The sequence below is a fragment of the Phalangium opilio genome, unplaced genomic scaffold (genome assembly GCF_054372755.1).
Source record: "Phalangium opilio isolate 3A_F unplaced genomic scaffold, DU_Popi_V2 ptg000077l_1, whole genome shotgun sequence".
Taxonomy (NCBI): domain Eukaryota; kingdom Metazoa; phylum Arthropoda; class Arachnida; order Opiliones; family Phalangiidae; genus Phalangium; species Phalangium opilio.
The window spans coordinates 10,264,938-10,277,972 of NW_028324185.1; the positions used below are offsets into that span (position 1 = coordinate 10,264,938).

At 43.4% G+C, this 13,035-nt stretch overlaps 1 protein-coding gene and 1 non-coding gene across 2 annotated transcripts; one reads left to right on the forward strand and one right to left on the reverse strand.

Annotated features, from left to right (window-relative positions):
* Nucleotides 1-6,118: 6,118 nt before the first annotated feature.
* On the forward strand, nt 6,119-6,190 carry TRNAC-ACA (transfer RNA cysteine (anticodon ACA)). Its single transcript has one exon. It is a non-coding gene; the product is annotated as a tRNA-Cys (tRNA).
* A 1,378-nt stretch (nt 6,191-7,568) lies between these two features.
* Nucleotides 7,569-12,557, reverse strand: LOC149657662 (uncharacterized). Its single transcript, XM_089844738.1, has 5 exons — nt 11,241-12,557; nt 9,111-11,198; nt 8,205-9,042; nt 8,015-8,089; nt 7,569-7,942 (listed from the first exon to the last, which is right to left on the reverse strand). The coding sequence occupies exons 1-5, from the start codon at nt 12,555-12,557 to the stop codon at nt 7,569-7,571; spliced, it is 4,692 nt and encodes a 1,563-aa protein (XP_089700864.1).
* Between the last annotated feature and the right edge of the window lie 478 nt (nt 12,558-13,035).

Sequence of the window (13,035 nt, forward strand, 5' to 3'; positions counted from 1 at the left end):
CTCTCGTGAAAACCAAACTTCTTGGTCAAGCAGTAGACCCCGGCACCAGCTCCAGAGTCCGTCTTTGAGCCGTCCGTGAACCAGACGGACTCCCCCCCAGTTCCAAGGACTGGGGTGGTCTCCCGATCAGTGCGACTCGGAAAGTGCACGCTGAAGGGCTTGTCAAAATGATATGATACAACAGTCTTATCTGAGACCATCACAAGTGATGGCTCGAGTCTGCTGTACTCACTGAAGAGCTTAGTGTGACTGAAGTCCCAGTGCTTGGGCTTCCACCAGCCGTGGTTGTTGAGCCTACAGGCTCCCATAATAGCTTCCTGCTCAATAAAGAGGTGGAGAGGGAGCATATTTAGAAGGATCTCCAGAGAGGCTGTGGGGGTAGTCCTCATGGACCCCGTGATGCCGATGCACGCCAGCCTTTGAAGCTTGCGTAGTTCATCTTGGGCTGTTTTAAGGCGAACCCTGGACCACCAGACAAGAGCTCCATAGGAGACTACCGGCCTGATGATCCTAGTATAAATCCAGTTCACGACACTAGAGCTTAAGCCCCAGGATGTGCTGACTGAACTTCTTAAACGCCAGAATAAAATTTTGGCCTTCTTGATGCTAAGATCAAGATGGGATTTCCAAGTAAGCCTGGCATCAAAGGTCACGCCAAGGTATTTGAACTCGGTGGACTTCGTCAGAACCTGTCCAAAGAAGGAAATATCATTGAAGAGTTCATTGGTCCTCTTCCGGGTAAACGGTATGAGGACAGTCTTGTTGGGATTGACGGTGAGGTTAACTTCCCTACACCATTCCTCAACAACATGCAAGGCAGTTTTCATCAGTGCAGCAATAGTTGCAGGGAACCTCCCTGTAACAATCACAGCGATGTCATCCGCATAGCCAAAGCAGTGACACCCCCCTCGCCGAGTCGACCCAGCAGCTCATCCACCACCAGGCACCAAAGAAGAGGAGAAAGAACCCCTCCCTGTGGACAGCCACGGTCGGTGGAGATCTCCAGGGATTCCCCGAGAAGAGACGCCGTCACCCTGCGATTCGTGAGCATGGAGTGTATCCAACGACACAGGGTGTCGTCAATACCAAACCGCTCCGCAGCGCGAAGAATAACTTCACTAGAGACCCTATCAAAGGCCCCCTCGATGTCGAGGAAGATGGCTAAAGACATCTCCCTGAACTCGATGGCCCTGTCAAGGCAGTTCATAATGCCATGGAGCGCCGTCTCCGTGGATTTGCCTTTCTGATAGGCAAACTGAGCAGTGGACAGGGGAGTATGGGAGAGAACTACATCTCGCAAATACCTGTCCACCAGTTTTTCTAAAATCTTTAGGAAGAAAGAGATAATGCAGATGGGCCTAAATGCCTTGGCCTCAAGATAGCTCGTCTTCCCAGGTTTGGGAATAAAGATAACCTTCGAGCGCTTCCAGATATCCGGAATGTGCGCCAGAGCAATGCAGGCCCTAAATATCCTGCACAAATAGGGGCCGATGGCGTCTATACCTTCCTGAAGGAGGGCAGGAAAGACGCCATCTGGGCCAGGGGACTTATAGGGCTGAAACGAATTAACAGCCCATTTAAGTCTGGGGTAAGTAACTATCTTATTGGCAATGCCCCAGTCCGCCCTGTGTGCTCTCCGAAAGTGCACGGGGAGAGCTTCGGTGCATGTGGGGACAAAAACCTTGGAGTCCGGAAAGTGTACCTTAAGCATATGCTTTAGGGTATCAGTCCCGGACTTGGTAAACTCACCTTCTGCCACCTTAATGGTACTGAGCTGGTGAGTGTTGTCATGAGCCAGGATCCTCATGATCTTGGCAGAGGCGGGGGCATCGGAGATACTACCGCAGAAGTCCCTCCAGGAGTTCCTCTTGGCCTCCCGGATGGCTTTATTATACTTGTTGAGGGTCTGTCTATAGATAGTCCAGTCCCCGGTCCTCTTGGCCCTGTTAAAGAGCTTACGAGTGAGCTTGCGAAGCTTGCCAAGTTCCGTATTCCACCAAGGAACGAGCCTTGGCCGGCTGGCAGGCTTCGCTGGACAGTTATGGTGGTAGGAATTGATAATGGCTTGTTGCATGAGATCAACAGCCAAATCAAATTCCAGCACCGAGGTAAGCTTAGGAGCATTACCTCTGAGTAGGAGGCAGAGTTCCTCCCTGTAGCCGGACCAATCGGTCCGACGGGGGTTGCGCAGTTCCGTCTTAACCGAGGTTGACTTGACCGCGACCGAGAAGCAGATGTGCCTATGGTCTGAGAGAGATGGTTCATCAGACACATGCCAGTTAGATACCGACAGACTGATATTGTCTGTGGTAAGGGTGACATCAATGACCTCCTTTCTGTTTGAGGTAACGAAGGTCGGTTCATTGTGCCTATTGAGAATATGCAGGTTCGTACCGACCAGATATTCAAGCAGGTCATCACCACGTTTGTTGCAGTCGCTGCTGCCCCACGTGACATGATGAGCATTGGCATCACAGCCTAGAATGAGCCTGTCCCCCTGCCGCTCACAGTGGTCGACAAGAGCGGCAACCTCCTGTGGTGGGGGGGGGGAGTCCGTGGCATCATGGGCAAAATAAGCAGACGCTATGATAAGGCCAGTTGCCTCTCCAAAAGAGGAGGGCAATACCCTAATCACAGAAGTATCCCTAGTGAGGTAGTTCGGAAGCGGAAGGGTGTCAAGACCCTTCCTTGTCAGAACACACGCCCTGGGGTTGGGTGAGGTAAAATCATAAGAAATGTTACCTGCATTTTTTAAACCAAGGATTTTACCATTATGGATCCAAGGTTCCTGAATGAGGGCCACGTCCAGGCCCTCAGAGGCAAACCTCCGGCACAGAACTGCCGAGGCTGCTTTACAGTGATGCAGTTTGATCTGGATCGCCTTAATGCTCATGCCACTGAAAGAGAGACGGCCCTAGCTACCGCTTGGCAGCAGCTTGGAGTCCCGATCCAGGACCGGTATCTCCTTTGCCACCGCCAGCAGCAACCCCGGCCTCTGTCCCCATCCCAGTGTCAGGAGCGGAAGACTTCTCGGTATCAGAGTCCTTCATGAAGTCAGACTCTGTCCCGAGGTCTATGTCCGAGCCATCTGGAAAGGATGGCTCCAAGTTAATTTCAGCAATATTTGCTGCCAGCTCCCCACTCACGCTGGCTACAGTGTCTCCTTCTTCATCAGAAGCCTCAGAGACCTTCTGGAGAGGGTCATGCGGTGCGTTCAGGACTTTAAAAGTCCCGACATCAACACCAGTGAGACCCTCAAAACCGGCCTCCTTGATGGCCTCCATGGAGGAGCCATCAATAAGGAATATCCAGCGTCTGGTGCTCTTCTCGTCGAACGACTTCAGGCACCGCCAACAGTCGGTCAAAAACCTTCCGTTGTAGGCCTTAAGTCGCCGTAGAAGAGCCGCCGGATCTGTGGTGCGACGGTCCTTGGTACGGAAGGACACCTTGAACGGCTTCGGGAGTTCACAGGCTTTCATCACTGAAAGCCGTGTTCCCCCTATGGCACGCTCATTGTGGTGCAACACCTTCACGAGCCATTCACCGGTCGCAGAATCTCCACATGAATAAATCATGGCCCCAGCCATGATGTGGAAATTTAGGGGACGCGGCAACGAGCTTCCCGAGGAGAGCTCAGCGTCCAGTGCGTCTAGTATAGCGGCCTGGATGGGAACGACGTCCACATCCGTGACCGCATTAGTAGGATAGTCATCTTTAACGATGGCCATCTTGACAATGCTGGCGACGTCGCAGTAAGACTTAGTCTTCTTTGGCGCCGCCGCTTGTGAGCTAGGCGAGGGATCAGAGTCCTCCGTCCTAGCTCTCTTCCCAGAAAAGGTGGTAGCTTCTCTTGCACCAGGCGTAGAGTCCGTACCCAAGACGTTATTCCCAGCACCCGAAGGTACAGGAGTTCCATCTCGGCCCGTATCTCTTACACCCAGTGCAGAGTTCTGGCCACCTTGGAGGGCTTGTTTTCTTCGGCGGTTGGCCTTTCGCCTCCTATTAGCCTCACTCAACTTGGTAGAACCCAGTTGAGGAGTAGGAAGCGATTTTTGGCTTTCCGCCGATTGAGGGTGGGTGCTGCCGGAGGCAGCAGCTCGCCCAAAAGCAGGTTGGGAGTTACCTCCTTCCCTGTGAGAAGGCTGGGTACCGGTAGAGCCGGCTCCATGCCCAGGTTTGTTTTTGGTTTTGGTATTTGTAGTAGATTCCATAAAGGTCCCACGAGTAATGAGGCAAATAAGGGGTCACCACCCGGTAGTCCTCATCCCGGGTGGAAGGCTAGTTACAACGGGGTTTCGCCTGGTACCCCGAGGGGATCGTTCGAGATACCGTAGATTAACTTCCCCGGTACCACACAGCCCTCAGCACGATACCTGCACACCTTGGCTTGGGAAGGGCGCGTATCAACTCAGCCCACAAAACGCAGTGGTTAGCCAGCTCTCACCACCGAGGAGGTGTGATACAACGCACTGTTGAGGACCCAAGCTGGCGCCCGCATAAGCGAAAAGAACGGAGAACAACAAAGCAAGGGGGGAAGTAAGCGCGCCATCCAGCTTGCGTCCCCAACTTCGAGAGCCAACAAGGAGGGATAGCCCGCATTCGACTGCAGATCGAGAGGTCCTTGGTTCAAACCCTAGTTCCCCCTGTAACAGCACGGATCATTTCGTTTATTTTGGTTAAATCGACATTACGGTTCTGAACAAGGGGGAATAGCTCAGTGGTAGAGCATTCGCCTGCAGATCGAGAGGTCCTTGGTTCAAACCCGAGTTAAGGCTGTAGCAGCACGGATCCTTCCGTTTATTTTAGTTAAATCGACATTACGGCTATGAACAAGGGGGAATAGCTCAGTGGTAGAGCATTCGACTGCAGATAGAGAGGTCCTTGGTTCAAACCCGAGTTCTCCTTGTAATAGCACGGATCATTCCTAGGGTTCTAAATCGGTAAATTACCATCGTAATTTACACGGTAATTTACCAGGGTAACTGTAATTTACGATTTTCCCGGGTAAATTACGAAAACGGTAATTACCCTGGTAATTACCGTGGTAATTTACCGTCGTAAATTACTACGATGGTAATTTACCACCGAATTCTCATGTCTTTCTCTTGGAAAATGGTCTAAAAGCTCACTATTTTGCTTTAGCCGCGCATGCACACTTATTTCTTTTCATGAGACATGAGTAAGTCATAGAAATCGAACAGTAAGCGTGGAACAAATATGATTAAGGAAATGAAATTTTATTTTCTGGTCTATTCTTGTTATCGAGTTCCTTTGCGTCAGCTGGAAACCCTGTAGTTGTTAGAATTTTGTAGAGATGGGCCGATACCAATATCTGTATCGGTACCGATATGGGTTTAAATTGGTATCGGCCCATCTCTAGAATTTTGTTCTAAAAACGTGAAATAGCAATAATTCACAAAATGGGTAAGAAGAAGAAAGTGGATGTAGCTGTTCAAAAGTATTATGTGAACTGCAAACATCAAAACTCGGTATTTAAATAATGTACGACACTATGCTTTGAAAGGTATAGCTATGTTCAAGTGGTATTTTTCAATATTTAGCTTAGAAAGGATCAATATAATTTATTTTTGAATTTTCGTAAATTACCATGAACGGTAATTTACGCGGTAAATTACCGCGTAATTTACCATTTTCCAAAATTACCGTAATTTTCGAACCCTAATCATTCCGTTTATTTTAGTTAAATCGACATTACGGCTATGAACAAGGGGGAATAGCTCAGTGGTAGAGCATTCGACTGCAGATCGAGAGGTCCTTGGTTCAAACCCGAGTTCTCCTTGTAATAGCACGGATCACTGCGTTTATTTTAGTTAAATCGACATTACGGCTATGAACAAGGGGGAATAGCTCAGTGGTAGAGCATTCGTCTGCAGATCGAGAGGTCCTTGGTTCAAACCCGAGTTACGCCTGTAATAGCACGGATCACTGCGTTTATTTTGGTTAAATCGACATTACGGCTAAGAACAAGAGAGGATAGCTCAGTGGTAGAGCATTCGACTGCAGATCGAGAGGTCCTTGGTTCAAACCCGAGTTAAGCCTGTAATAGCACGGATCACTGCGTTTATTTTAGTTAAATCGACATTACGGCTATAAACAAGGGAGAATAGCTCAGTGGTAGAGCATTCGACTACAGATCGAGCGGTCCTTGGTTCAAACCCGAGTTCCCCTTGTAATAGCACGGATCATTGCGTTCATTTTAGTTATATCGACATTACGGCTATGAAAAAGGGAGAATAGCTCAGTGGTAGAGCATTCGAATGCAGATCGAGAGGTCCTTGGTTCCAACCCGAGTTCACCTTGTAATAGCACGGATCACTGCGTTTATTTTAGTTAAATCGACATTACGGCTATGAACAAGGGGGAATAGCTCAGTGGTAGAGCATTCGACTGCAGATCGAGAGGTCCTTGGTTCAAACCCGAGTTAAGCCTGTAATAGCACGGACCACTGCGTTTATTTTAGTTAAATCGACATTACGGCTATGAAGAAGTGGGAATAGCTCAGTGGTAGAGCATTCGAGTGCAGATCGAGAGGTCCTTGGTTCAAACCCGAGTTCCCCTTGTAATTGTCGAATGTTTAGGTTGATTTCGACTCGGTTTACTCAAAATTATTTAGTTTTGTTTAATTTGTTTTATTAATCAATATTCTAGTTTCGCAAGTTTACATTTACTCATTTGTTTCTTTTATTTTAAGTTTAAATTGCTCATTTTGCGTAGAGCCTCTAATTTTAGTTTAATTTTAGGTCCTAACCTGACCTCTCGAGATCTCTTTTGGTTGTGAATGTTTTTTATACAAAAAAAGGGTTGAGAGAGAGTCTCTCTTATTTTCTCGGGTCCGAGAGGGATAGCGAAAGGGGGGGTCAAAAAATAGGTAGAGAGGTCCTCGTATTTTTTGCTTTTGGGTTTTTCAAGTTCGACTCCCTTTCGCTAGGAAGTTTACCAATTTTTATTCATACAAAAAACTCTTGCTAAAGATTTGACACTCCCCCGCAAATGCGTAGTAATTTACAGAGCATTTAAGATTAATTAGTTATAGATACAATGTTAAAAAGATAATACAAGTTAAGTAGTTACAGAATTGTTTAAATATATCAAGGTTCTGGTAACTCTAAAAGGTATAGAAGTTGAACAGGGCGTCTTATGACATTCCCGTTAGTTAATTTTAACATGCACGAACGTACACGACCATCCCGTCCGGGCTGGGTTTGCGTCACTACACCTATGATCCACATTTGTCTAGGTAGTTTGTCATCGTGTACCATGACGACATCTCCTACTTTAAAAATGGAGTCCATTTTTACTATGTTATCCACGTGATGAGCTGATCTTAGTTGCATTAAATATTCGGTTCGCCATCGTTTCCATAACATGTTCATAATTTTTTGGCGATAACTCCAGCGAACCATTTGTTCCTTTCTTGTGAGGTTGAAGTTCTCCGATTCCTTTACCCTTCGGTTAGGTAAAGCTTTTAACCGTCGCCCGATTAAGAAATGTGCAGGGGTCAATGGACTGGGCTCATTTGGTTCATTGTAAATGAAAGTGATTGGTCTTCAGTTGACCACGGCTTCTGTTTGTGTTAAAACAGTTTCCATTTCGGTGAAGTTTAATGCTGCGGTTCCTAGAACCTTTTTTAGCGACTTCTTGACTACTCCAACTAGTCTTTCATACATTCCGCCCCACCAACTAGCGCGATCCGCTATGTATCGCCACGTGATTCCGTCATTTCCATAGAAATGTCTAATTTCACGGTCATTTAAATTTTGCCAAATTTCTTTATAATCGGCTTCAGCGCGTTTGAAACTTTTAGCGTTGTCACTAAATATTAATTTTGGTATTCCTCGTCGAGACATAAAACGAGTCATCGCTAACAAGATGTTCGCTGTGCTCATTGATTCAACAAGCTCTAGGTGAACGGCTCGAGTAACTGCGCATGTTATTAACAATATGTACACCTTTTTCATTATCTTCCTCTTTTCAGTTTTTATTAGTAACGGACCTGCGAAATCAAGGCCGATTGTCTCGAACGGGGGTGTTTCTATTATTCTTGATTTAGGCAGTGGTGCGGTTTGCACTTTTCCGGCGCGCGCGTTAAATTTATTGCAAACAAAGCATTTTTTTCAAGAGAGTTTTTGTCAACTGTCGACCCGATATTATCCAGTAATTTTCTCTTAAATCGGTTATCGTACTGGTTACGCCTGAATGTAGCATCCTCATATGACTCCTTCTTATCAGAAGAGTGGACAAACGCTGCGTTTTGCTCAAAATAATCGGATGTTTTTGATTGTAATTTAAACTAGATTCCCCTAGTCTACCGCCTACCCTTAAAATATCCTCCTCATCTACTATTGGATCTAATGATTTTAATTTTGAACTATTTGAGATTGTATCTCCTTGTTTTAGCTTTTGAATTTCTAGGTAGAAATCTTCAATTTGAATGTCCTTCACCCATTTTTTCTCTGCATTGTCTAGCTCCTCGGAAGTTAAGGTACCCTTCTCAGTGGGGATTTTGCAACAACCCTTTACAAATCTAAGGAGGTATGCGGTAACTCCGATCACTTTAGTTAATGAACTGTGGTTTTTTAGATCTATTATATTTTGTATACCCAAAATGGTTAAAGGCTCAACCACCATTACAAATTTCTTCCTTTCTCTATCAATTTGGGAATCGCATCCTGCGATGCTAGGATTACCTTTTGGCCATTCTGAAGAAGGTTTTCTTAACCAGGAGGGACCTTCCCACCATAATTTATTATTTATTAATTCTAAGGCTTTTAAACCCCTGGTAGGTATGTCTGCTGGGTTTGAATTTCCGGGGCAATGTTTCCATTGAATTTTGTTTGTGATACTTTGTATATCATTCACCCTATTCGAAACGAGTGGTTTCCATTCAGTTGCGTTGGATTTAATCCAACCTAAAGCTACTGCTGAATCAGTCCAATAGGTTACCTCTATGTCAGGGTTTTGAAATACGCCTTTTACGTAATTAACTAATCGTGCGCCAATTAAACAACCAGTTAATTCCAACTTTGTGATAGTTAATTTATTTTTAAGGGGGCTACTCTAGTTTTCCCCGTTATTAGGCTTGTTTGTACCTTTCCTTCTGTAGTTTCTGTTCTAAGGTAGATAACAGCCGCAAAAGCCTTCATACTTGCATCCATAAAACAATGTAATTCTTGTTTTTCTATTTTTCCCTCTAATTCGTTTAAATAGAATCTAGGTATTTCTAATTTAGATAATTCTGTCATTTCGAGACACCACCTTTCAAACTCCTTTCCCATCTTTTCAGGTAGCTCATCGTTCCAATCTAATTTTTGGTTTTGATTTTCCGCTAATACCCAATTTTCTTGAAATAACATTTTAGCCCTGATGGTGTAGGGGCCTAACACTCCCAATGGGTCAAAAATCTGAGCTAAGGCTGACAAAAGACACCTCTTTGTTTTCTTAACTTTGCTTAGGTATTCTAATACATTGGAAAGGTCATAAGTGAAAGTATCTTTATTAGTGTTCCAATTTATCCCTAGTACTTTCTCTTGTTCTTGCATGATATTTTTTTCAACAAGTTGTTTAAGTCCCGATTCTTCGTCATTAATTCCCAAATATCCTTTTAATTCCTTAGAATTGGTTTTCCATTTTCTTAAAACCATCCCAGCATCTTTTAATATATTTTTACTAGCTTCAGCTACTTCTATGGCCTGTTTAATACAATTGACTGACGTCACAAGGTCGTCGTAGTATAGGTCTCTATTTAGTATTTCAAAAACCATGGGGTTACTTTGTTGGTAGGATTTCAGGTGTGTTTTTATAGTTGCAGCTAGTAAATATGGGCTGGAAGAGACCCCAAATGGGACACGTGTCATTCTTAATACCCGAAACTGATGGGGCACTAACTTCCCATCTACTATTTTTACCCATAAGAACCTCACACTATCTCTTTCACCCTCTTCCAATTTCACCTGCAAAAAGGCCTTTTCTATATCGGCCACTAGCGCTATTTTTCCTATTCTAAACCTTAGGAGGAGGAGTAGCAGGTCAGGATTAAGGTTCGGTCCGGTTTCCAAACAATTATTTAGGGACGGTTTACCCTGCTCGTGAGCTGAGCCATCGAGTACAACCCTAAGTTTAGTCGTGGCTCTTTGCTCATTCACCACGCCTTGATGTGGCAAATAGTTTATACCTTTTTTTTCAATAGGGTTGTTCTCAAATTCTACCTCTTCTACTATGCCTAATCTAAGCTGTTCTTCTATAACTGTTTTGTATTTTTCGAAGAAAACGGGATCGTTCTGGAATTTTTTTAATAAAGGCTTAAATCTTTTCATTGCTAGGGCGAAGTTATTTGGTAAAATGCTCTTATCTGTTTTCCATGGAAATTTCACTATATATCTACCCCCTTCGAAAGTGGTTTCTTTTTCAAATCTTTCCGTCATTTCCAAGTTGTTTTGAAGTTTTGGGTTTTCTTGGCTGCCAATACCTAGAGTTTCTAATTCCCATAAGGATTTAAGGGTTTTTGTTACCTCCTTTTCTTCAACGCTTATTTTCATACAAGTAATGGAATAGCTTGCAGTTTCACCCCCTTGTATAGGTGATTGCCCTTGTACTACCCATCCTATTTTAGTTTCTATGGCCATGAGGTTTTTCCCTAATCTTTCCAGTTTACCTGGTACCAAGTCCCAGTAGTTATCCGCCCCAATCAATAGCTCGATACTAGAAGGGTCATTCGTACAATGGAAATCATCCGCTAGCTCAATTCCCTTTGATTTTGCAAGTTGTCCTATCTCTGTTTCGCTCACTGACGTAACACTACGACATACATAAGGCACTTCTAGAGCTTCTATTTGGTGGGTTTTTTGGGGCTCTCTAAGATTTTGTAAGACTAATACTACTCTTCGGCATTCTAGTGTTTTGGATTCTTCGTTTAAGAACGTATTGAATTTTATTTTTTCCGTTCCTATTATGGGCAAATCTAACTTTCGGGAAATTTCTTCTTTTATGAAAGTTCCCTGACTTCCTTGGTCTAACAAACACCTGGCTGTTGTCTTTTGTGATTTGTTCGAAGGGTTTAACACCGCTGTTTTTGCGGTCTGTAGAAGAACTGTAGTCCCCGTATTGTTTAAGTTTACTGATGACGATTGTACTGCTTGTACTATAGGAATAGGATTGCTATTTCTTTGTTCATTGTTATTCTGATTTTGGTTGGACCCTTGGCCCTATTTATTTCCGTTTACTTCATTTTGATCGCATACGGTGAAATTATGTCTACCATTACAGCGTTTACAGCCCTGATAATTTGAGGGACACCTATTGGTACTGTGGCCTCCCTTTAAACAATTGAAACACCTATTTTCGTTTCGAATGATATTTTTCTTTTCTACTAATTTAAATGCTACGCAATTAGAGGAAGGGTGTGTTTGGTTCTTACAGAATATACAAAAGATAGCCTTCCCAAATTCTTGTCTTCCTATTCCTGTGGATAATACAGTAGCTGAACCCTTATAGCCTTTGTTATAATCTCTATTATAATTATTGAACTTTATTTTTTCAGAAACATGATTTACTGGTCCTTTATAGACTGTTTTTTCTTTGTTATTTATTTCCATTCCTAACACCTCGGTAGTTTCTCGCATATCAATATCATTCCTTAAGAATTTAAGTAAATGGTCGGCATCCCATGCTGAGTTGGGGACCCTAGTTTTAGTGTAATCATGCCTAATTTCTTTTGGAACTATTCTTAGCAGAGTTGGGCAGAGGAACATTCCGTTTGTTTTAGGATCTGCGCCTAGATTTTTTAGGCTTCTAACATGTGATTCGCATTGATCTACTAATTTCCTTAACCCCTTTAAATCTGATGTTTTAGTGATTGCTTCCATGTCTAACAATTTCATCATTAAACTAAACTGCATTAAATCTGTTCTCGCGTATTTACTAATTAAGCTTGTACACGCATCGTCATATGCCTGATCCGAATAATTTGACTTATCTACAGCGTTCGCCGCCTCTCCCTCCAATAAGGATATCAAATAAGTTAGCTTTTCTACCTTTGATAAGTCCGTCTGATCGTCAACAGCTGCCTTAAATTGTGACCAAAATGAGTTCCATTGAGTTATATCGCCGTCGAACTTTTGCATCACTAAAGTTGGTAATTTGGTGGTCACTTTAGCTGTATGTCCGTTCCCTTGGATTAAATTTGTTGTCGAGTTTATTAAAGCTGGTGATGCTATTCCCATTAGTTGTTGCGTCGCTCGTTGTGCTTTAGTTTTAGCCATGATGATTTTATCCTGGTATTCTTCTCGTAGTTCCATATCTTTCTCCAGCTCCGCTAAGTCATCCATGTATTTTGTAACTTCTGTTTCTGCTTTGTTTAACTCTTCTTCTTTCTGCATTAATAATGCTAGGCTGTCTTCTAGATCATCTTGTCTTAGGTTTTTACTTTTCAGTAAAGTGTCTATGCTTGTAGTTACTTTAGTGACCGCACTGCGTATTGTTTTTCGCGTTACTTTAGCTTTTTGTAGTTTCAAGTCTCTATCCGCGTTAGCGTTAGCCATTTTCGTTTGTTTGGCTCAAGTCTTTTACCGCTTACTTTATACTAATTTAATTTATTTTCGATTTTAGTTTTACTTACTCACGAAACTATTATCCTTTCCCTGGTTCATAATCCCGATGTTGTCGGCACCATTTTGTCGAATGTTTAGGTTGATTTCGACTCGGTTTACTCAAAATTATTTAGTTTTGTTTAATTTGTTTTATTAATCAATATTCTAGTTTCGCGAGTTTACATTTACTCATTTGTTTCTTTTATATTAAGTTTAAATTGCTCATTTTGCGTAGAGCCTATAATTTTAGTTTAATTTTAGGTCCTAACCTGACCTCTCGAGATCTCTTGTGGTTGTGAATGTTTTTTATACAAAAAAAAGGGTTGAGAGAGAGTCTCTCTTATTTTCTCGGGTCCGAGAGGGATAGCGAAAGGGGGGGGGGGTCAAAAAATAGGTAGAGAGGTCCTCGTATTTTTTGCTTTTGGGTTTT